Below are 25,797 nucleotides of genomic sequence, written 5' to 3'. Positions count from 1 at the left end.
AGAACGTCACTCCTCTGGGCTGTGTATGATGAAGGATGACTTCAGCAGGTTCCTGTTACCGAACCTTTCTCCTATGAGCTGGACTGAGAAGAAAAACTTCTCTTCACACACACACACACACACACTTCACCGTGACATTCAGAAGCGGCTGTCTTCTGCTCCTCATCCACACCTCACTCCAGCAGAACTCTCCCAAAATAAACCCACTTCTAAAAAAAGGCAGGAATTATTGTTTTGTTTTCTAATATGAATATTTGTTCAATAGTAATGTGTTTAACACAAGTTGAAAGTTGGCACTGATGCGTTTGAGCTTCAGAAGCTCCAGAAGCATCAGAGCTGTGTGAGCGTTTATTTGATATAAAAGATGCTGTTGGAATAGAGGCAATTTTACAAAAAAGCAAAACAAGTTCTTTAACTCACCGTGTATCGATTTATCTTATTAATTCTAATGTTTAATTACAGGTTTAGGTCAAATTTAAGATTCTGAGAAGAGGGATTGTTTTTGCACAGGACGAGTGCTGCAATACAACAGCAGATCAATGACACAAAGAACAGCAAGCTCTGCAGACACGTGACAACTTCAGCGTTATTAATTCAGGGTTGTTCCCCGTGAAACTGTATTAACACACGCTCAGCAATAGGGATGCATAATCTGTGCATTTACTCTATGATCTGTTAAAGCAAAGTTTTTGGAGTCAAAAATGAGACAAGACTACAGAACGTTGTCCCAAAAGATATGTATGAGTGTGGCCAATCTTCTGCTTACATGAGACACATTGACACCATGTGCAGATTTTTTAATTTCTTTTGGAGAGTTTTGAGCCAGACTTCATCCACTGTCTGATGTAAGGAACAAATATTCAGACAAAATTGTGGATTATTTAATATTTTATTAAAAATGTGCACATCACATTGACACATTATAGGCGGGTCATTGACAATTAAGGACAAATTGTCCAAGGTGATAAACATGAGAAGTCTCGTTTAGTTGAATCTAGTTTAAAACACGCGTGTCGATTTTGTAGAAATGTGATCTTTGGGTCAATTTGGGTTCATACAGTTTTGAAAAACATTTATAGCATTTTCTACAAAAAAATTACATCCAAATATTAGTATTAAATAAAAAGTATTAATTAAAAAAATAAAAAGGTATTAAAATACTGAACACACGAGTGTACACAACGTAATCATTCATTTAACTTCAATTAAAACTAATTTTCAAGAATATCAAAACATTTTCTTTGGGATACCCCGTGTGACCTGAACAAAATGTGACTTTGATAAATGTCAAAATATCATTTTTTTTACTTTGCAAAGTTGAGGGTTTTAAGGGGTCCTTTCTGTTGCATGACAACAAAATGGCTATTTGCATATTGGTTACACCACCTGACTTTGGTGGACAAAAGTTACTCATATATTTTTGAGAAAATAAAGATTATTCTTCATTTCTCATGATAATTTTTTTTTTATTATCATCCCCTTTTCTCCCAATTTGGAATTCCCAATTCCCACTAAGTTGGTCCTCGTGGTGGTGCGGTTACTCGCCTCAATCCAGGTGGTGGAGGACAAGTGTCAGTTGCCTCCGCTGCGGAGACTGTTAAATAAAAAAGTCAGTGACACATCATTGACCGAGGCTGCATCAAAGCCAAACATCTCTCTGTTGCCTATCCAAAGCAACGCATGTCTTTGAGCAAGTGGGTCTTGAACTTGTTTTTTCACTGAAGTCTGCTTAAGATTTTGTTTACACCAAAATAAAAGTTCAAATTTACTTTTTCATGACAATTTTCCATCCTTCCTCTGACACTTAGAATTAAACAGGTTGTTAATGCAACTGAACCTTTAGGACTTCTATATGTAAACAACCTCTAGCTAATCTTTGGGCTAACCATGCTGCTGAAAATTAAACATGTGTGGATATGTAAAAGTGGGCGGTTAATGAGCTCATGGTTATGACATACTGTAAATACTGTGATGATTTCTAACAATGTGTAATTTTTGCATCTTGATTTTAATAAATGTTCTGGGTGGACTGTTGGAGTATTCATAGTACATTTAGTCAGTTTCCAAAAAGTTACAAAAAGGCCTGTTTTCCGGTTATTTGTCCCCTTTTCAGACTGCAGACCAAGCCTTAATGTGTCTTTACACTTCTGTAGTTTGTCCGATGGGCATCAAGATCCACAGCATGTGCTTTCTGCTGGCCACATTGAAAAGTGCTACCACGCAGCAAATGAATTAGCACTTAGCGCTCCTCTTTCAGTGGACAAAAACACCTAACTCTATGATTACGTATGGCAGAGCATTGGACCGGACGGTGAAATCCGGCTGGGCATAAACAGCATGCAGGTGGAGGGCGTGTGGATGGACCAGACCAGCTCATACATTTGTTACAAGAACTGGAAAGCCCCACATCCTGAAGGCAGAAGTTTGGAAAACTGTGCCGTACTCTCTGCTGCCTCCGGTGTCAAGTGGGTGGACGAGAACTGCCACGAGGAGAGAGCATCCATCTGCGAGTTCAACATCGCTTGAGTCCGTTTGCTGCAGTTTTCTTGACCTCAGCTGTCCTTTCTTTTGCACAATCTATTGGTAGCATTGCCTGCATTGTGTTTGTCCTATAATTGTATATTTTTCTTTTGTAAAGGTTGAGGAGAACAAAGATTGCAATTTTTCTTTCCTTTTGAGAAATCACACTCCATAAACAAAAATGAAAACAGGAGCTGATCTATAATTTCATAAGTATGAACACTGCAATAAAGGAAAAGCACCACATTTTGGACAACCTCCACTAAGATTCAGACACCAACAAATAAATCAGATAAACAAAGACGCATTACAGATGTACTGAACAGTTATTCAGATGTGATGTTCATTTACAAAGAGTTATGTATAGCTATGTCCACCCTCATAAAGTCCTGCAAATATGGTAAATGGTCTGCACTTATTTTTTAGCCTTAGAGGTTACCAAAGTGCTTTACACTGTGTCCCATTCACCCACACACACCCCAGTGTCAGCAGAGCTGCCATGTAAGGTGCTAGCCAGCCATCAGGAGCAACTTGGGGTTCAGTGTCTTGCCCAAGGACACTTCCGCATGTGGAGTCCTGTGGGCCGGGAATCGAACCGCCAACCCTCCGATTGGCAGCCGACCCGCTCTACCACCTGAGCCACAGCCGCACCATATACTTTACTTTGTCTGATCACACTTTGATCACTATGCTCTATTAAAATACCTGTGAATTTATTTTATGAATCCATGGGATAAACATACAGAATAGCTCAAATTAAAGGAAAAATACATTACATTTTAAAGCAGGGGCCAAATTTACCCAGTAAAAACAGACATCCAATGTTAAAACTAAAATGTCCAATAATGAGTCACAACACCCACAAGGGAGGTCGGTTCTTATCGGAGCCCCTCAAGAGCATTAATTCTGTACATTCAAACTAAAACCCAGTATAAAAATCTGTGAAACCAAAATTTCAATAAACTATACATGTAAATTACAAGGTTCACCACTAGGGCAGCGTGAGAGAGACTGGACAACATTTAGCATCGAAACAAAAAAGAAAATCAAACACATCGTCTGTGCAAATATACTTGAAGCTGATTCCATTTTTGTTTCAACACATAACTCCCAACATGAATGTCAAAGTGTTCGCAATATTGTTCTGCAGTTTTTTACGAGAATACTTATACGCATTAGCTACTTATCACGTCTGGCTCCATCCTTACACAGTCTCCTCGTATTCTGGCTCAGTATACAAATCAGAGTCTGAATCTGATTGAGGTTGTAATCTGGATTCATCGGCAGACAGACGAATGGCATTTATATCACCAAAAGACTTGAAAGTGTTTAACTCATTGGCCACCATCCTACGATCTTCGAAACCCAAGCTGCTCTGTGATATAAGTGGCGTACGAGGCCTCCCAGGCATAAAGGTGCTGGATGGGTCTAGGAAAGACCTATCCCCTCCTCTTTCTTCCCCTCTGTCCAGTGAATAATCCACCGGAGATTCTGTAATCACTGGGGTGGGGTCTGTTGGTCCTGTAAATGGACGGTACATGTCTACCTGATGTCCATTGCTCCAGGCTCCATTGTCACTCTCCACTGCAGGTTGGTCCTTGTCCAAAAGATGTCCGTACACCTTGGAGTCTTCAATGGAGGCGTATACGTGGGACTCGTTGTCCGCTCTGGTTTTGGGGAAGGTGGCATTACCTGGAAGTAAGGCATTTCCTCTGGGCATAACGATGGAAGACCTGTTGGCTTTAGGTTTCTTTTTCCTGTAAATGAGAAGGGTGAAAATTTATTCCAAGGGCATTGGGAGCAGTCCCGATGTCTATTCGTTTCAGCCAATAAATAAATAAGACGCTTATGCTCAAGCAAAATATTGCCAACAAAACTTCACTAGAACACTGGATGAAAAAGATGGACTCACTTGCAAATGACGCAAACTACAATAAGTGCAATGATTAGCAGGATCAGCAGCACCCCAACTACAGCGAAGATAATTCCTAAGACATTTTCTGTGCAGAGAAAAGTGGGAATTATTATTTAGAGCAGAAGCAACCCAATCCATCTTACATCACAATCCTTTTAACAGTAACTTCAGCAATAACAAACGCTATATAGACTGTAATCAAGATGCAAATGCGTACAAAGAGTTTTGCTTACTGGTTTCCTTCAGCAGAGTGACCTTTGAGAGCACAGCAAAGCTGCCACTTTTGGGCTCACAGTTGGACATATTAAGGTAGAAGCTCTCTAGTTGATTGACTATGTTGGGGACACTTTGATCTTCTCTCCAGGACTGCGAATGCCCATTTGAGCCCAGCTGCTGAATCTCGACTGTGGTGTGCCCTGTGTCACACTTGGGCTTACTGACGTTGGTGAACTGCAGCTCTGCCCGGTGCTCTTGGGGAACATTCACGATCCATGTGACAGAGGAAGAAGGATTCATACCATTGGGCCAGTTGGGCGTTGCAAGGTATGTGGTTCCCAAAACAAGTGGAGAAACGGAGTAGACTACATTCTCTGTGTAGAAAGAGAGAGACAAATGCTTTGAAATTGTCACCTTTCAAAGGGTCAAGGTAAGAATCACCTGGGAAAAATCTGCTTACCTGAGATCTCTGGGCTCAAGGTGATATTTAAGAAGGGTCCTTTGTCCTGGCTTAGGTCCTTGATACTTTTGGGCATTGCGGTAATGGAAACATTCGCTTTGATCTGGATTTTTTGGATAGCACCTTTGCCAAAGGAACAAAACTGGCCGATGTTAGAGCCATCACTCTCAGAGACAAGTAGGGATACCCTTTCGTTGCACTCCTTCTCTGGTACAGATTGGTGTAGGTTTCCCTGTGGATAGGTGAGATCCACAGTGTTCTGATCAGGTACACGGAGGAGCCAGGTAAACTGTTGAAGGGGGGCAGGCAGAGTACTGCCCAGCATCGGAATGGTTAGGGTAGTCCCGCTCACTGCACAGGTAGACCCAGTCAGACAATCTAGAAGGAACAAAGAAAGGGGGTTAAGGAGAAAAGCAATCAAAAGAATGTGGCAAGATGAGAAATCGGTCTCTAGACATGCTTTAAGACCCTGCGTACACCTGGTATGAACATCCGTCTTGGGTGAACCTATTCCAAGTGGACAGCCATGACAGACTTCCATTTCCATCTGGTACATTAGTCTTGAGATTATCTGATTTCATCAAGAATTTCAAGGACATTTTAGCATTACACTACAAATGCAATCTGGCCATGTGTCTTTTGCTTTAAGTGCTGGCATTACAATGAATCTCCAAGACACATTGGGCCATGTTTACACATGCATTTAGCACTGAAAGAATGCCTATATCAGGTGTAAACAGGTAGACCAACAGACCAAAAGGTTGCCACATCTCTGAGACAGAATGGTGACCATGATTTCACCAAGCGGGTGTGTTCCTGGATCAACATCTGTTTTGGTCCTGGAACAACTTTTCTGCTAAACAAACAAGGCCACAACCTGAACCATTAACTACCCCTGAAATCACAGGGAGATGATAGGCTAATAAGACTGTTGTTCAAGCTTCAACCCAAGCCCTAGCCCCTACTTTTAACCCTAAAATCTGACTGTGTTGACAGGAGTGCTGTTCCAGGACCAACAAGGATTCAGAAGCTCGTCCTACTGGGTGGAATCCCAGTACATGAGATGTTATGGTGGTACTTTGTTGTTCAAGATCACATTTATTGTGGCACTCCATTGAGAATGGGTACAGAAACCATCTCACAGTTTCCTAGTTACCAATATTTTTGGTGCCCGTCAGCTGCAGTTCCTCAACAGGGCAGTCGAGGAAGGACAAGTCAGCTTTGGTTCCCACAGGTACCACTATCTTCTCCTGCACCACAGAGTTCATTTTCATTTCACAGTAAGACTTTGGGTTTTTATTTTCTATTTGGAGGCTCAATCCCTCCTCGTTCTGGAGATCCACGGTGCAAAGATCTGAACAGAATACAGAGACAGAAAAGATGTAATTTCTCCACAACCCTGAAACATGACTTATTCAAGTTATTGATTCGAAACTAACCCAAAAATTTAGAGATGCACAATATATCGGGACCATATCGGTCCATCGTGCCTTTTAGTTTAGACGCATCAGCATTGACCAGAAAGGTTCTATTGGTGCATCCCTACTAAAAAGGTCCCAACTCTAAAAATATTTATTTAAATGAAACCCTGTTAAAAAGTTGTGTACTGTAGTTATTCTTACATGGGCTCCCACTCCGGAACACGGACACTTTGAAGTTCAATGAAAGCCCTTTTGTCCCTCTCTTTTGTTCACAATTGGCCAAAGCCAGGCTGAAATCTCCCTGTTTATTGGCCGGCTGATCATCCTTTAAGGTCTTTGTGAGTACAGTCTTATCCCCCAGTGTGTACTCAAGTGACAGAGCCCTCTTCTGGCATTCAGGTGCAGTGTAATCTTGAAAGAGGACACTGAAATTGTGCATAGGCTCAACAGCAAAGTTCCACTTCATTTTTTCGTCACTGAAGAGGCCTAAAGCGTAGTTTGGTGTGAAGTAGTCTGTGGATGACTGTCCTCTTGGCAGCTTGGAATCCACCTCAACCAACACTGGTGATGCAGAGTATGAGAAATAAAGCAAGTTATATTGAATGCCCCCCAAAATGTATTTAATTAAATCAACTCAGATTTTGTAAGCATTTTCTAAATTATTATTTCTTACCTTTTGTCTCTGCTCCCATGGACACTTTAAAGTCAGATGGGTTCAGGTCTGTGCCTTTGGGAACCTCCAAAGATACACGTCCTTTATGGAGGACCTGGATACGACTGATAGTACCGTTCTGACAAAACGTGCCAATAGAGGTAGGTCCTGTTCGCTGGTATGCAATGAGGGTGTATGTGTGCTTGTTTGGACAAGGTTCCGAAGGCTTGATCTGCCTCAATCCTGGGGCTGGGAAGTCCAGCTGGAACGTCTTGGATTCCGGAACCTTCAGGTCCCAAGTGAATGTTCTAGTGAACTCTAGGAATCGGGTAGAATCTGGATGTACGGCATCGATGTTGTTGCAGCTCGAATCCGTGCAATCTATGATTTAGATAAATAATGTAACAGGGAACAGCGAATCACAACTCAAATTGGAACAGGTGATTTTTATCAATTCTAGGGCTTATAACCCTACTAAATACTGATTGGATGAACCACATTCAAAGGTTTTGTAAAACACCCAATATATGGGACAGCTGGGGGGGTAACCTCACTGTAACCTCACTGAGTTACATGACCATAGAAAGGGTTGTACTCACCGATTTCTTGGTTGATTTCTACGGTAAAGACATCACCCGGTTGGGAGCAGTTGAAATTCACAGTGGTGGTTTGAGGTTCTTTAAGTCTTAGAAATGAGTTACAGGTTTGAGATGGGCCTTCACCCGTACAAACACTGCAGTTCACTGCCTGAGCAGCTTTCTTACTGAAGATCACTATGGTCCCGGGGTCAGGGGTCACCTCTATTTTATGACATTCTAAGTAAAATTAAAAAAATAGACAGTAAATAAACAAATAGCTTAAGAAACACCATTATAGACAATTTGAAGACTAAAAGGAATATTCACCCAGATCTTCAAAATTGAAAAAAACAACCAATAAAATATAAGCTTTTAAGTCATGCGTTTTGAGTCTGTGGTTGTTTTTTTTTATTTTTAGTTTCGCTCTTGGTGTAAATGGAGCTTTCAACAATGACGGACACAAATAGCGGCGTAACAAGAAGATACACTATGCAAAAACAATGCAAAACTCACCTGTCAGATAGCCTCAAAAGATCTATTTTAGATATTTATTTATTTATTTGTTCTCTATTTTGATTACTACCCCCCAAAAAAAGCAATTTGATCACAATCTGGCACATTAATTATTTAAAAATAAAATGCACAACATGTATAGATTAAATATTAGACAAAATATGTTATGTAAACCTTTAAAATAAACCTAAATACGTAATTTTATCAATAAATTCTATGTATTATATATTATCAATTATATTTTTCTTCCAACGACTGACACATTGAGATGTGGTGCTCAAGTAAGCAATGCATGTTGAAATTTGGCAAGAAAGGATATTTCTAGAGAGAAAAAAAATATATTGAAAAAAAAAAAAAGATTCTGGTCTGGCCTGAGACTTTGCGGTGTCACATACTGTACACACACCCGTTCTAAGCTTTATAATACTATAATTAAGACTATAATTAAGGCATGCATTTTAATCTCATTATTCATTATAATTGCAGAATGAGGACTTTAATAACATATTTTACTGTTAATACATAATTTTCTGTAAAGCTGCTTTGAAACCATGAGTGTTGTGAAAAGTGCTTTACAACTAAATATGACTTGACTAATTATTAAATATAAAAATAATATATATATATATATATATATATATATATATATATATATATATATATATATATATTCTGAAAATCATTATTTTATATTACCATACCCTTCAAATGCTGAGTTGAGATCTTGCACAGCACTCATTTGAAGGACACATAAGTTTAGGTTTTGATTACACAAATGTCGTTGGTGCATGTGCTAGCATTGACTGCTAAAAGAGTGTCACAAAGCATTTATAGTGTGCATGCGCTGAACGCATTTGAAAGCGCTCGCGGTCAAAAGAGTATACTTTTAAATGCACTTGAACATGCACTAGTTACAACGACACATGGAATGTAAGTATACCCTAGCATTTAGGCAGAAACCATTGGGGAAATAAAATCGAGGTTTGAACAGCGAGATGCAACAGATTCATTATGATGGCTTATTTAAAACTGAATTTCAAGAAACCCAGCCGAATGTGAACCTGCTCCCTGGATCATATTACCCCAATGAATGACTACAATATTACTGCAAATATTGACTTATGTTTGTGACAAAAACACTGACACACCCATCGTGACCAATCAACATAATTAAATTAACAGTGATATTAGTTTATACCAACATAACTGTTAAACAACAGTCTAAAGGGAAGATAAACAATGCCAAACCCACCTGTCAGTTTGTGCCAACGGAGCGGACTTATTTTAAACCCACTATTTTGATACATGCTCAGATTTTAAAAACAACTTCAGCATGATCTGACAAATGATGCATTTGAAAATAAAATGCACAAAACACTCAACAACATACTGAGATTAGACAGTAGTAAAAAAAAAAGTTAAAAACTCCAACTAGCTCTAAAAAGTTTTTGAATTCTCTCCTAAATCTGCATAGCTTAAAATAAAATCACTTTTAATTGTGTAGAATTACAATGCAAACCAATGCATCAGCAACACTTTGAAGGTCACTCTCTTTGACACTTCAAAAAGGAAAGTTCATTGTCCCGAAAGCTTAAATGCCAACAGAAAGCAAACAGAAGCGTTGCAGTTGACATTTCTCTTTAAGACATTTGGCTATAAGGAAACAGCAGTGGAAGCCTTGTGTTTTTCCCTCCCTGCCCAAAAGCATGATTCAACCAACCGCCCTCCATTTGTACAGTAACAGACTGTTAGTCAATAATTAACAGTCAGTTGTCAGTGCAGCTGTCATAAATGCAAATGACACTGTTAAATAGTTGGCCATGAGGGAAGGCCATCTTCAGATCTGTTGATTAGACCATTACACAGATAAATGCATTTATATGCATCTATATATATATATAAACATCCAGCATGCAATTGCATCAGTTCAATTACATTAATTATCAATATATTCATGCACCTTTCTTTAAAACAACTAACTGTCTAAACAGGTCCTCAAACTGTCAAATCACTGTGTTTTCCCCTTTTAAACACTTTATATAAAAACATTATATATCAACATTTATAATCCAATTAAAACCAAATAAACTATTTAAAAAAAGGGGGGGAAATTATAGTTAAAAGCATGTTTAAAAACTCGTGCATTCATATGTTGGAGTGTTTGGGGTGGTGCTTTCACGCACAGCTCACCTGAGTTTTTGTGAATCTCCAATAAAATCAGTGCAATGATCACTGGGACCAGAGACGAGCCCATAATTCCGCTTAGATCTTCCTAAAATGTCCCAAATAAAATATATATTAAAAAAAGATTCCTTGTTTGTTTTACATCCTTGCACCATGCATGTTGGATTGAGTTTGTAAAATGGCACAGTCGCTTCCTGATTCCTGTTACCTGATACCTGTTGTGCGCAAAGTGCGTGTGCGTGTGCGTGTGCGTGTGCGTGTGCGTGTGCGTGTGCGTTTGTGCGCGCGCACACGCTACCTGTCCAAACATGCGTTCAGAAGTATAGAACAGCAGGTAAAGTGACTGCGTTATTCAATAAACACTTTTACTTTTATAAGAAACAATAATCTGATTGGATAGTTATTCAATAAACACTTTTACTTTTATAAGAAACAATAATCTGATGGATACTCACCTGAATTAACGTAATAATTACACAAATCAGGCAAAGAAAAAAGGCTCAAGCCACAAAAGGCACGACACGCTATATTTTACTCATTGTTCACATTTATAAGACAGACTGGCATCCTTCTTGACTTTTCTTTAGTTAAGATTGATGAAAAGAGCGTTTCAGTCTAGCCCAAGGATATCACTTAATATTCATAAGCCAAGCGTTCCTCATTGGAAGGCTAAGAACGTCAACATGAATGTGTTAATATTCATAAGCCAAGACGGTCCTCATTGGAAGACTAACAAAGAACGTCAACATGAATGTATTAATATTCATGAGTCAAATTAGACTTTTAAAACTGATTTATTTGTATTTATTGAGTCTCTTAAATGTATAATTAATCAAAGTAGAATAACTCATTTGATATATTAATATAAAAAATATTTATATTAATATATATGAGTGCGTATTTATCTATTTATTTATTTATCGAATTATTTTTGGTCTAAACTTTAACCGGTACTCTTATGTGGGTGTCTCTGGTTGTATGTTTATTGTTTTGCAATAAAAATAAACTATAAAACAGCACTGATAGTGTGTAGGCTACACCAGCTGCATATAACATAATAATAATAATAATAATAATAATAATAATAATAATAAATAAACAAATAAATAAGGCATTTCTTTTACTAGTTTATCAGATTACAAAAAAATAAATGTAAACATATTTTAAAAATGTGAAGCATTTACAGGATGATGACAATCGTAAAAACACAACAGCTTGGATGACAGCAATAAACAAAAAATAACTTAAAAAACAAGAAAAGACACATATTCATGACTTTTCATATTAATTAGCTGTACTTAGTGATTTAAAATAAAAAATTATTGACACACAACAATTCAAACAGAATTTTAAAGAATTAAAAAGTTAGTTCTGAGTCACTGTTATTTTGTATGTCCCACACCTTTCTGACCTCAGCAAGATGGGATAAAAATTCATGAGCCAAGCCTTTATTGGGCATAAATAAAATAAATAATTCCTCCTGCAGGTAGTTTTAGCAGAAGTTGTGGCCTGACATTTCTGTGCAATGCACATTACAATAAAATTTGAATATATTTCTCAATTATATTTAATCGCAAATACACAACATTTTTGCTGCAGTCTTTAATTGTGACACTAGCTTGAAAATGACATGTAGCCAACTGTACATAAATACAGGGTTTTGGTTTCTTCTGTAAACCGAACCTTAGATTATATTTGATTGATTTTAAAAATGTTTCATCATTCTGGAATTTTTTATGGTAATTCATTTTTTTAAATGAAAAAATAAAAAGGCTTGAATGTGATTAAAATGTTGTATGCCTTTTATTAATTAATTAATGTATTTTAATTAATATTGTTATTAATGTGGTCTTGTATCCTCTTTTAAAAATGTTTCCTCCTGTCTGTGAATGCAAACGCTTTCCACTTACTACCTGTAAATGTGTTTTCATGCAATGAGTCCGCACTTGCCTTTTAGGACAAGAGCATTCCAGTCACTTCTATGTCAACAGCTTTAAGGCACTTACAGTACTTAAATAAGGGAAAAGTCACAAAGCATGATAAATAAAAGCTTGCATAACTCACCCAACTGGTATCACACCCAACATACTTTCATACTGTTTATTTCTAATGTCTCCTGCCACACATTTCTACTTAATACTATTATGAATGCATTACCGTTGCAGCTATGAAACTTTTGTGACTCCTGGAAATACATTATTGAAAATCATTCCTTTTAAAAAGGGAGGCGCTACTGATAGTACATTAGATTATCATCCCATTAATGGACTTTGGTCTCATAAAGGAGCCCTGTGGTTACAAAAATGGACAGTTTTTAATGCATTACATATTAAAACCCACTCAGTCAAAACATCCAACACCATTATGTCATTTTCCAAAAGAAAGATATGTTTCTCAAAACAATAAATAATTAAAGTGTTTTCACAAATGTCTCACAGCGGATTATCTTTTTAAACTTTTAAATGCAATTAAAATAAATAAATAAATGTGCTAGTTATCAACGATAATCACAATTACACTCAAAAAACTCATTTAAGATGAATGCGTTTCAGTTTAATAACACAATTCCATCAAATTGATTTGTGCAAATTTGACACACGATAAAAGTTATTATTATTATTTTTTAAATTTGTTAAAAGTGCACAATTTAATTTGATGGAATGTGATGTGCAAATCTTTAAAATATGCTGAAATATTTACATTTACATATTTGGCAGATGCTTTTATCCAAAGTGACTTACAGTGCACTTATTACAGGGACAATCCCCCCGGAGCAACCTGGAGTTAAGTGCCTTGCTCAAGGACACAATGGTGGTGGCTGTGGGGATCAAACCAGCAACCTTCTGATTACCAGTTATGTGCTTTAGCCCACTACACCACCACCATTAAATATAAATTTAAATGGATGAATCATCAAACACACTAAAATATTTTCTAATAACTAAGAAGCATCTCCTCAAAAGAAGTGCAATTTTACTAATATTATAAACCAAAACTGTTTAATCAGCAAATGTTTGAAATTAGACTATTGGCACCAATTAATCTGAACGCACAATCGGTCGATATATCGGTCTACCCTAATATTGCACATATACACCAATCAGTCACTACATTAAAACCACCTGCCTAATATTGCGTAGGTCCGCCTCGTGCCACCAAAACAGCGCCAACCCGCGCCTCAGAGATGATATTCTTCGTGGTTATCTGAGTTACCGTAGACTTTGTCAGTTATAACCAGTCTGGCCATTCTCTGTTGATCTTTCTCATCAACAAGACATTTCCATCCACAGAACTGCCGCTCACTGGATGTTTTTTGTTTTTGGCATCATTCTGAGTAAGTACTAGAGACTGTTGTGTGAGAAAATCCCAGAAATACTCAAACCAGCCCGTCTGACACCAACAGTCATGCCATGGTCCAAATCAATGAGATCACATTTTTTCCCCCATTCTGATGGTTGATGCAAACTGAAGCTCCTGACCCGTATCTGCATGATTTTTTACTGGCAGCCATATCACCCTGCAGCTCTTGACTGGTTGCCCGCTAAAGCTAAGCAGGGTTGAGTCTGGCCAGTACCTGGATGGGAGACCTCCTGGGGAAAACCAAGGTTGCTGCTGGAAGAGGTATTAGGGAGGCCAGCAGGGGGTGCTCACCCTACGGTCTGTGTGGGTCCTAATGCCCCAGTATAATGATGGGGACATGTTAAACCGAGGTCCTGACTCTCTGTGGTCATTAAAAATCTCCCCATTGGCCCCTATCAAGCTACATCACTCTACTCTCTCCTCCCCACCAATAGCTGGTGTGTGGTGTGTGTGGTGGGCGTTCTGGTGCACTATGGCTGCCGTCGCATCATCATCCCTATGCTATGTAAAGTGCTTTGAGTGCCTAGAAAAGCGCTATATAAATATAAGGAATTATTATTATTTACTGCACTGCTGCCACACGATTGGCTGATTAGATAATCGCATGCATGATTGTTGGTGCCAGATGGCTGGTTTGAGTATTTCTGTAACTGCTATATGATATTGTATCTATCCATCAAGGCCTTCACAGCTCCCCTCCTCTCCCTCTCTCCCTCTCACACACACACGCTATAATACATATAAATACACCCTCACACACTAGAGAATTCACAGTATGTTCTCCACTTACAGTCGGAGACAGAGTCTGTCTGCACGCAGAAGTTCACGTGTCTTTACTGTTCTTGTCTACATCGCACAGAAAATGGACACAAACGCTCTATGCTTTGGTAAGATCCATGTCTGTTCCGAATCTAAATGTGTATTGTGACCATGCTTGAAGTGGAAAGCTAAAGAATTGTTCCTGATACAATATGACAGTTCTGTGAAACTCTGTAACTGCAATAATGCCTCTAAAAATACATATGCAAAAAAAAAAATCTTTGTAAAAGTTTCATTCAAAAGTACTTACAATCATTTTCATTTCTTAACAATGGGATCTTGTCACTTTGTTTCAGGGACGTGCACAGACATTTAATGGGGGCAGGGGCTCTAAACTCTTATTTTGGGGGGGTGGGGGGTGTTGTAAGGGGTGTACATTCTCCGTTGGACTAGGTGGGGGTGCGTGCGAGACCTCAATTTCTTTTTCACTATATTGTTTGTTGTTTTTTTTGCCATGTGTTACATTTGAATGCTTAACTAAACACATTAAAGACACTTTTATTAGTGGAGTAGTAGACCTGTTAATGTATCACAATATTATGCTCAATTAGTAGTCAAAATTATTTTTACATTATTTTGCATTCATAATTATTTTCTGAAATATGCTAAAGACAAAAATATAAATGCTGGAATAATTTGCAATACAAAGGAAAAAAATAAATACATAAAAAATGGTTAAATTGTGGCTAAGAAAGAAATGCATACAGAAGAATGCACAACTGTAAGACGATTCAACTTGTCTTACCATTCTCTGTATTTCTGGAGAACAGGGAGGTTTGGTTCATAATAAATAACCCCTGAATAAGGGATAACATCATGTCTGACTTAACACAAACTAATACAAACACACGGTATAGACCAGGCCCAGACAGTGCTCGCTTGACTGAACACTGGAGCACTGCTCTGTCAGTGGGACACCTCAGGAAAAGAGCTGGGGCTCGAGCCCCTGTAGGCTGCCACCCCCTCTGCATGTGCCTGCTTTGCTTTAGGGGGTGTTTTAAAAAGTGTAGAGTAATTATACTAAAGTTAAGTATCATGCCACTACCCGAGTCCAACAATTAAAAATGTTCAGCTCATTTAACAGCATTTATGGCACAAGACTGATTTCCACAAGACCTACATTTCGAATTTTCGCCCCTCATTTATAAAAAACAAAACAGCATGTGGCCACAGTGAGACGTTTATAATGGAAGTGAATGGGGCCCAGGCCATAAATGCTAAAATGGTTTCAAAAGTATAGACAAAAGATGTAAACATTACTGGTAAACATGTTAGCATGATTTTAGTGTGATTAACTTGCTTATTAAACCTATATGTGTTAACTTACTGTATATATTGGATATAACTTTATGTAGATAAAATGAGTCAACGATTTTGTCACACTAAAATCATGTAAACATGTATAAAGTTTTATGTCTTGTGGCGAAACTTTGAAAACCATGCCTATTGTAAAATGTATGGACTGACCCCATTCGCTGTCATTGTAAGTGGCTCACTGTAACCATGATATTTTAGTAAAAAGGTATATAAATGTCAAAAAGGTATATATATCTACAGTTTTTTTTTTGTGGAAATCAATATTAAAGGGATAGTTCACGTAAAATTGAAAATTCTCTCATCATATCGGATGAGTTTGACTTTCTTCTGCAGAACACAAGCGATGATATTTCAAAAGAATATCTCAGCTCTGTTGGTCTTCACAATGCAAGTGAATAGTGACCAGAACTCAGAAGGTCCAAAAAGCACATAAAGGCAGCATAAAAGTCTCCAGTGGTTAAATCCTTGTCTTCTGAAGCAAAATTATCGTTGTGGGTGAGGATCAATATTTAAGTCCTTTTTCACTGTAAATCTACACTTTTACTTTCACATTCAGCCACCTACTGGTTGGGGCTGATCAAAGGTGGCGATTTAAAATATGAAAGGACTTAAATATTGATCTGTTTCTCATCCATTCTCATCATATCACTTCTGAACACATGGATTAAACTACTAAAGTCATATCAATTACTTTTATGCTGCCTTTATGTCCTTTATGGAACTTCAGAGTTCGGGTCACCAGTGTCACACACATCTGGGATGACATGAGTGTGAGTAAATGATGAGAGAATTTTCATTTTTGGGTGTACTGTCCCTTTAAGTGCCAAAGGCTGTCTTTTAACTTTAGCCTTAACTTTTAAAAAGACTGATGAAAAAATGTTTACTGTTTAGGGTACAATGGCCGTGACAGGGGTGGTTGCCTTCTTGTTGGTACATATTTATACCCTTAATGAGACAAAAAGTTATGTTTTCTTTTTTCTCATGTTTAAAGGTACACAGTAGGTCCTTATGGCACAATTATGCACCTAAAATGAGTTGTACATTTTTACTAGATACAGAAAAAGTCCCCTGAGAGTACCATCCCAGACAGCCCTTTCACCTTACACAGTAACTTCCTCTTCTTATTGTACAAGCCTGATATGAGTGCCTCATTAGCTCTGTATAAAGGATATACATTACACACACACACACACACACACACACACTTCTGTATGTATAATCAGTCAAATATTTAAGAAGGATAGCCAGCAAAATGTGTACATTGATTGTCTACTGAAATGAAGGATTAACAAGTGTTACAATCTATTGTGATTTGTCACAGGTACTTGTGTGAAGTGCAGAGGAGACATTTACAGAGCAGATCAGGCATGTCAAGCCATGGGTGAACTGTATCATGATCGCTGCTTTACCTGCTTCACCTGCAGTAAGACTTCACAACTATTGTGCACTAACACAATATAAATATGCTATCATGGTACAACCATCTGATACCATAACTTTATCATGTTTATTTCATATGAGTTACTGCTAAAATTGCTTGTAGTGACATTTGACATTTGATTTTGCATGCATGTACATGCAAACCTATGCAAAAACACACATCACGAATCTTAAGATCTCATCCGTGCATCTTCTTTTTCTTCACCCAGGCAAAAAACTTTGTGGAAAGCCATTTTATTACTTTTCTGGAAGGGTGTACTGTGAGGAAGATTATTTGGTTGGTGTCTTTATTTGTTATTTCTTGCACTCAAAACAGTTTTTGCAATTGACAACAATTATTAATAATCAATTATTCATCTTTTATAGTATTCCAGCGTCAAGCACTTTGCAGAGGTCTGCACTTTCTGTGGTTACTTAATCACAGATATGGTCAGCCATAATATAGTTTTCTTCAGTGTATAATCAATATTTCTTCAGTGTATAATCAATATTTCTTCAGTGGTTTCCTCACATTCCCTTAGCACTGTTATCCTGATGACCTATGACCTTGTGTAGGTTCTCCAGGCGTTGGGAAAGTCCTTCCATCCCAACTGTTTCCGCTGTGTCGTCTGTAATGAGAAGCTTGAGGGAAAGCCGTTTAGTGTCGACACACAAAACAAGATATATTGTGTGAAAGATTACCAGAGGTAAACAAAACAGAGACATTTCCTACATCAAATTATCTAAACTATGTTATTGTAACTGGTCCTGCTCGACCCGCTCAGAGCAGGATTTGCACCGGCTACAGCCTCTAGCATCAGTCGCTAGTGTGCCTCTTGAGGCCAGGGGAGTGAGGTTTACACACTGCACAGCTATCACATACCAGCTGGCTGCTGTTACACTCACCCCCCTAAACCTTACTCCCATCCGGGTCACGGCACCACTGTTACCAGTCCTGCTTGACCCACTCCGAGTGGGATTCAAACCGGCATCTCCAGCATGGGAGGTGGGCATGCTAAGTGGAGGCTACAGCCTATAACGTCAGTCGCTAGTGCGCCTCTTGAGGCCAGAGTAGTGAGGTTTACACACTGCACAGCTATCACATACAAGCTGGCTGCTGTTACACTCACCCCCCTAAACCTTACTCCCATCCGGGTCACGGCACCACTGTTACCAGTCCTGCTTGACCCACTCCGAGTGGGATTCAAACCGGCATCTCCAGCATGGGAGGTGGGCATGCTAAGTGGAGGCTACAGCCTATAACGTCAGTCGCTAGTGCGCCTCTTGAGGCCAGAGTAGTGAGGTTAACACACTGCACAGCTATCACATACCAGCTGGCTGCTGTTACACTCACCCCCCTAAACCTTACTCCCATCCGGGTCACGGCACCACTGTAACCATACCTGCTTGACCCACTCCGAGTGGGATTCAAACTGGCGTCTCCAGCATGGGAGGTGGGCACGCTAAGTGGAGGCTACAGCCTATAACGTCAGTCGCTAGTGCGCCTCTTGAGGCCAAAGTAGTGAGGTTTACACACTGCACAGCAATCACATACCAGCTGGCTGCTGTTACACTCACCCCCCTAAACCTTACTCCCATCCGGGTCACGGCACCACTGTAACCATACCTACTTGACCCACTCCGAGTGGGATTCAAACCGGTGTCTCCAGCATGGGAGGTGGGCACACTAAGTGGAGGCTATAGGCTACAGCCTCTAGCGTCAGTCGCTATTGTGCCTATCTCCTGAGCTTTCAAAGAGCAATCTTATATTTTCCTCTGAGAAAGGGTTAAAATATTACAAATATGAAAGTATAAATATTGAAATATCATCTATATGATATTAACATTCCCACCTTTATCCAGTGATTCTTGAAAGCCTTATTGTTTGTTCTATAACACTATATTTATCGAACAGGTTTCTGGCTAAACCCTGTGCAGTGTGTGGACAGCTCATCCTTCCCACTGAGGTTCATTTCCATATGTTTATTTTGGGGAAATTGTGTTCAATATTTATTAGCATCATATTGAAACTCACATATGTCCCTTGAACCAGTTATTTGTCTGAAAGTTTGCTTTATGTTTGTTTACGTCAACAGGGTTCAAACGAGATTGTACGGGTGGTCTCTACGGGCAGAAGCTACCATGTGGGTTGCTTTGATGGGAAAAGCAACATTTGATCACTGTATATTCGACTCTGATTGAAAGAGCTCTATTTGTGATTTCGTTTTTGAAGGAGAACTTTACAAAAGGCAGTTGATTCTGAAAACAATGAGGTATTGTGCCGCTTGAAATAAGAATAAATAGAATCAAAGCCCGCAGAGAACTTGTAGAAATCTACACTCTGGAATTAATTTTATTTTTATTTAAATTTCAAACATAGTGTGATGTAAGAGGAAGGATATTTACTTATCTGTATTCATATTTATTTATATAGTAATATCATCTGAATCCAATCTTTTAATTTGTAATTTAATATATTGTATAAAATGAACTTTACAACAGCCCTATTTTATGTAAATGATGTTAAAATCCTCTTAAAGAAATGGGAGCAATCTTTCTTCCAAAGAAACAACAGGAAACTAAATAAGGTTTTGTGTTTTTGTCTTTATGTTGTGTTTTCTTGTGTTTTAATTATGTTGTATTTTGTTAGCTTTGTTTCGGATATTTTGGGTAGCGGAAACAACTTTTTTAACATCAAGATACTTTGTTTGGTTAAAATGTAATTAAGGGGGGAAAAAAGTGTATGTTTTAAACTGACTGTGTTTTGGATCAACTGGGGATCATGTTAACTGGGGATGTGAATAATTGTACTTGCATTTTCGGCAGATTCGTTCAATGTGAATTATCAAGGAGCCAAGAAAAGGCGTTTTACACATCATAAATAATGTTGGTATCATTATTAAACCGATTAATTTCATCGATGTCTGTTCTAATGAATTTGACGCAGTTTTAGAGTGTTAAGCTAAAAGCTGCACTTCAGAGAAAGTAGCAAGTTACAGTTACACTACAAGTTACACGCCAAAAGTAGCTTGCTACATTCAAGCTACTTCATATTTTTCTTCAACCGCAGATGCACGGAGCATACTGTCACAGACAAAGCACCTAAAAGACATAATCACATGATGTTTATCAAAGCCATGGTACAGTATATTACAGTATGGTGCAATACAAGTATACAGTATGGTGCAATAAGTACCGGTTTGTGCACGTAAAAAAACATGTAAATTAATATTTATGCTACTTATCCAAACCTGTGTGTTCAACATTTCAAGTCACAATTTATTTATTTCTTTTTCAGATTTAGACTACTACATCTACAAACCCATTCCCATTTGAACTTAATTTAATTGGCACATTTCTTTATAAAAACTCTGCGTGCAAACAGTTTACTATTCATCTATTTATTTATCTATATAATACAGAAATACAGCAGCTAGACACAGAATCAGAGGCAAAACTTCTTGTGAGTGTGAGAAAGAGAGAGAGACCAAATATTGGCAATAACAATGTGATTTCTGATGGTATCAGATGGTAATACCATGGTACTTTGATATACAATCACCATATTTATGTACTATTCTGTATTTGCATGGTGCTTCAAAGCACTTCAAAGAATACCATGTTACTACATGATACTTCGCTGTAGGATTACCATAGTCATATAGTCTACCTTTGTATTAACATAGTGCGTCCAGGGGGCCACTCAGCGAGTATTGATGCTGACTATCACACCTGGAGTTGCGAGTTCGAATCCAGGGTGTGCTGAGTGACTCCAGCCAGGTCTCCTAAGCAACCAAATTGGCCCGGTTGCTAGGGAGGGTAGAGTCACATGGGTAACCTCCTTGTGGAGGTGATTAGTGGTTCTTGCTCTCAATGGGGCGTGTGGTAACTTGTGCGTGGATCGCGGAGAGTAGCATGAGTCTCCACATGCTGGGAGTCTCCGCGGTGTCATGCGCGACGAGTCACATGATAAGATGTGCGGATTGACGTGGAGGCAACTGAGACTTGTCCTCTGCAACCCAGATTGAGGGGAGTAACCGTGCCACCACGAGGACTTAAGTGGTGGGAATTTGGCATTCCAAATTGGGAGTAAAGGGGATAAATAAATAAAAAATACAATTTCGTACAAAAATGCATCCAAAATACATGGTAATGTCACGGTACTTTTTGTGTTTTCGTGTCGGCTAATACGTGTTTTGATTCTCTTTTGGTTGGAGAATGTATTTACCTGCAGAAGCTGCAAACATGTCAAACTTTATAAAGACCTTCTTCGTCGCTGACAAGTGTAGGACGCATTTGCAGGTTTCGTTTTCATTGATTGTAGATACACAGCAACCAACGTTATCTTTATTTTCCATGTTATAAAATATTCCATGAGCTTATTGGCAGGTGAGAGCACGCACAAATATTCAGCAGCGCACACAAATGATTCAGCAGCACGCACAAATGATTCAGCAGCACGCACAAATGATTCAGCAGCACGCACAAATGATTCAGCAGCACGCACAAATGATTCAGCAGCACGCACAAATGATTCAGCAGCACGCACACACAAGCTTTCTGAGGCATTCAGATTGAATCAGACTGCTTTCCTATCATGTGTGACCAATTCATTTTAAAGAACCGACTCGGATGAGCGATTAATTTGTGATCGAACAACTTTAGTTCTGATAGTAAACACCGGGTACAAGGCATGTATACCTAGTCAAAAATATAGCTGCTCTACTGAAAAGCTACTTGATTTAAAAATTAGCGAAGCTACCGCCTGTAAATATAGTTAAGCTAATAGCGTCGCTATTTGTAGCGAAACTACTGCCCATCACTGTTGGTCAGAGCAGTAAATGTCATATATTCAGTACTTTATAATGAATAATGGCTTGATGAACTAATAGTTTCAGTAACGTTCAGCGACAAAGTGAATAACTAATTATGGGTGGGACACTGGTCCACTGTTCAGTCAAACTGGCAGTAAACATAGCAACCCGGGTTCAAATCAGTATCAATTAGGACAAATGACATTACAGGCTGTTTAAAACTGTCAAACAATTTTAAGATTTAAGATTTTGCCTAACAGACAAAATCATCATGTTTCTGAAGAACTTCCTCATGCTTTCTCAGAGTACCATTTGTTCGTACCCAATGGTCAATTTGGCCTTTATACTTGCTCTCCACCAATAATATTGCACTGTTCTGAAAGATCATCATTTACATTTACATTTAGCAGACGCTTTTACCCAAAGTGACTTACAGTGGCATTATTACAGGGACAATCCCCCCGGAGCAACCTGGAGTTAAGTGCCTTGCTCAAGGACACAATGATGGTGGCCTTGGGGATCGAACCAGCAACCTTCTGATTAACAGTTATGTGCTTTAGCCACTACGCCACCACCACTTCATCTTTTGGCAGCATCATGGGTAGCGAAACATATGACACTGTCATGTACAGAACCTTTGAAAAGTAAAAGATGCTTTTATAACCAGGTACTCACAGGATTTATAGACCAACAGACCTTCTATGTGAACAGTATAGGATTATTGTTGACACATAGAAGCCTTTGATGCTTTAGTGTTGCAAATAAAAGACTTCCACATGTGATTTACTACTCTGACAAATGTAATTGTCATTTCCCGTTCAAACCAGAGAGTTAAAGTCAATACCTGGGTGATGGAGCCCTCTGCTGGTGAGAGGAGTGACTCATAACAATAAGTGTTATACATATGTTGTTAATGTTTGTTAAATTACATAATGAAAAATGTCATTGTTTTATATCATTATTAATGCACATAAATATATTTTCTTTGAAGGATGGCATTGATAAAGCTCCAGAGGAGATGAGATGTAAGTTATATATGCATTATAGAGGGTAATAAATTACCATTTGAAAACATCTGTGTGCAATGAAAGAGCTTTATGTTATTTATATGTATTACTTTGCTTATTTACTGCTGTTTGCTAAGGCAAACATAAAAGCTGTTACTATTGCTCATTCTTAATGTAACGCTGATGAATGTCTGTGTCGGAGTGGCAGAGCTTGCAGAATAACTTCACCTGTGGCGAGCTGCTTGTGGTGGTGACCACTGTGACTTTCGGAATGGGGTTGGACAAATCAGACGTGCACAGGATCATACACTACAACATGCCCAAGAGGTTTGAGAGATACGTGCAACACACTGCCACATGTTTCTGGATCCAGAGGTCTGTGTGTGCACATGTATCCTTCTATCCGGCACCACTCTGTCCTATTCCATGATATTGTATAATATAACATTGTGCTCATATACTGTTATACATGTTATATTATAGTCCATATCTTATGTGTGTTTTGGCTATTTCTTTTAAAGCCGCTCATAACCGGCAGTGTTTAAACTCTTGTTTTAGCTCAGTGGTTGATTGACAGGTGAGGAGAGGCACTTCGCTGCTGTCCAGGATGCATTCAGGACAGATAACGTTTATACATCTAATGCATTTTTTTTTTATCCAATCACAAAACTGTTACACCTGTATTTAGCTCTGACCACATGTGATCAGTTCACCCGAAAGGCATCTTAATACCAAGTGGAAACGGGGTCAATATGACCGTGACCTTTGACATTTCATCAAAGAAAGGTTTGCTAAGAAAGCATCAACTTGAGCATGAACATGAAAGTAATAGAGATATTTTTAATGTAATGTCTGTGCCTAAAAATAGGTTAAGCATGTGTTTAAAATGTTTGAAGACACACTTTGAAAGTTTAACCATAATGCATCAGCATCACATGTGTTTGTAACAAGTTAGAAACATTACAAGCGCTTTAACAAAAATACAAACTTCACATTTCTGCATTTAAACCATCATGGCCGCTGCTTGCTGGGTTTCAATAGTAAGTCAATTACTGCTTTAAACATTTTCCTACATTTTTTTTTTTTTTTGGACCACATACAAAAAATCCATTTATATAAAGGTTGTAAATAACCTGTAATATTCCTCACATGTACTCTAAAATCAAACAATCATCTGACTTCTAAAGTGGCTTTTAAAATGTTGGAGGAAAAGTTTGTTTTTAAATGTAATTGTGAGTTGATTTGATTGAGGTGTAGATGTCGCCCCTGTTGTTAGAGATGGACGTTTGTGAGGAGTCTGATCCACATCATTTATATATGAATGCTGGCTTATGTAGCATGATGTTTGTTTTTCCCTCAGATGAGGGACTGGGAGGGTCAGATCTGTGCTGGCATCAGGGGCTTCCTGTCGTAGCGATGAGAAGTTCTCAGGACGAGCTGTGGCCAGAATATTTTACAGCATCGGTGGGACCTCTTATTTGATCATTTTCTCTCTGTCTGCTGCCCTCTGTCATGTTTTAGTTTGAGTCCATGTAGTCCAGCACAAACATACAGACGTATTATCTTCTAAGTGATCCTTCAATTCGGTTTCAAAAGCATCCCAGGATGCACCTCTTGAAATTACTTGAGAGAAAGTCTAGAGTGGAAACTTTCAAGATTAAATAGTTTTAACATTTCAGGTTCACTACTTAATTCCCACTCCTGTAATATTTATAGTTGTGCATATGAGTATGTGTGTCCCGCTTGTTTCACATAATAAGAAGATGAGAAATTTGATTTGATTTCTTTATTTAAATATCTTGCATCAAAATCTTGAAACAGAAAATGTTTATATTAGACTACAACCCCAACCATCTACATTCATGATGTACATAAAAAACAATACAAGCATGTTAACGGTGTTTGATCTCAATGTAAAAACTTACATCACAAAAATACAGTGTAAAACTATTTTAAGACATATGCATCAAATATAAATAGATTTTTAATATTATGTAATATGTTAATATAATAATGCTGCTGGAAAAGTAAAACTAAATAATACAAATACTTTTGTGTCCGTGTGGTTTAAGAAATGTCCCTGAAGCGTATGCACAGCATATTACTTCAGAAGTAAAAGTAATCAAGTACCAAGAATGGAAATCATCAGGGGAAGACTTTTTTCATTTGAAGCATTTTCCATTTGTTATTTTAGCAAAGAAAAACCTCCCTTTAACTATGCCGTTTCCCTTCTTGCCCGCCTCCATTAACGTGAGCAGCACAATCTTCTGCTTTACACGTGCTCTACTTCACATGTATACCAGCATAAAACTTCAATTCATAATACAGCATAAACAATGACATCCTAGAAAGTGCATAGGACAGTTTTAAAAGCGTAGGACAGACAGATTAAAGGAATATTCCGGGTTCAATACAAGTTAAGCTCAAGCGACAGAATCTCTGGCATAATGCTTATTACCACTAAGATGAATTTTGACTCGTCCCTCCTTTTCTTTAAAAAAGCTAAATCTGGGTAACAGTGAGGCACTTACAATGGAGGTGAATGGGGCCAGTTTTTTAAGGGTTTAAAAAGGCAGAAATATTAATCTTGTAAACTTAACTT

General features: G+C 38.3%; 2 protein-coding genes across 23 annotated transcripts in view; one reads left to right on the top strand and one right to left on the bottom strand.

Moving 5' to 3' along the window:
* Positions 1-876: 876 nt before the first annotated feature.
* On the bottom strand, positions 877-12,605 carry LOC127650013 (CUB domain-containing protein 1-like). Of its 2 annotated transcripts, none has more exons than XM_052135120.1 (10): positions 12,524-12,605; positions 10,466-10,547; positions 7,784-7,999; positions 7,206-7,565; positions 6,734-7,093; positions 6,268-6,465; positions 5,112-5,489; positions 4,669-5,025; positions 4,433-4,520; positions 877-4,277 (listed from the first exon to the last, which is right to left on the bottom strand). In XM_052135120.1, exons 2-10 carry the CDS (start codon positions 10,527-10,529, stop codon positions 3,725-3,727), a joined length of 2,574 nt encoding a protein of 857 aa, XP_051991080.1. In that variant the 5' UTR covers positions 10,530-10,547; positions 12,524-12,605; the 3' UTR covers positions 877-3,724. The 2 variants fall into 2 exon arrangements, with proteins under 2 accessions (XP_051991080.1, XP_051991081.1); XM_052135121.1 differs by lacking the exon at positions 12,524-12,605 and adding an exon at positions 10,915-10,933.
* Positions 12,606-14,604: 1,999 nt separating this feature from the next.
* Positions 14,605-25,797, top strand: part of limd1b (LIM domains containing 1b) — a 129,044-nt gene continuing 117,851 nt past the window's right edge. For 10 of the 21 annotated variants that reach the window (XM_052135379.1, XM_052135378.1, XM_052135380.1 and 7 more), the window contains exons 1-7: positions 14,605-14,706; positions 17,277-17,378; positions 17,605-17,672; positions 17,762-17,824; positions 17,951-18,081; positions 19,290-19,341; positions 19,471-19,518. In XM_052135379.1, the coding sequence (XP_051991339.1) occupies positions 14,682-14,706; positions 17,277-17,378; positions 17,605-17,672; positions 17,762-17,824; positions 17,951-18,081; positions 19,290-19,341; positions 19,471-19,518 (489 nt within the window). In that variant the 5' untranslated portion in view covers positions 14,605-14,681. Of the gene's footprint in view, positions 14,707-17,276; positions 17,379-17,604; positions 17,673-17,761; positions 17,825-17,950; positions 18,082-19,289; positions 19,342-19,470; positions 20,279-23,179; positions 23,214-23,403; positions 23,539-25,797 lie in introns of those variants that run through there. The other 11 variants (XM_052135374.1, XM_052135392.1, XM_052135391.1 and 8 more) reach the window with 4 other exon arrangements.

Source organism: Xyrauchen texanus, chromosome 10 (assembly GCF_025860055.1).
Source record: "Xyrauchen texanus isolate HMW12.3.18 chromosome 10, RBS_HiC_50CHRs, whole genome shotgun sequence".
NCBI classification, from domain to species: Eukaryota; Metazoa; Chordata; class Actinopteri; order Cypriniformes; family Catostomidae; genus Xyrauchen; species Xyrauchen texanus.
Note: the sequence above shows the minus strand (reverse complement) of the source record. Positions and strands in the feature narration are given on the sequence as shown.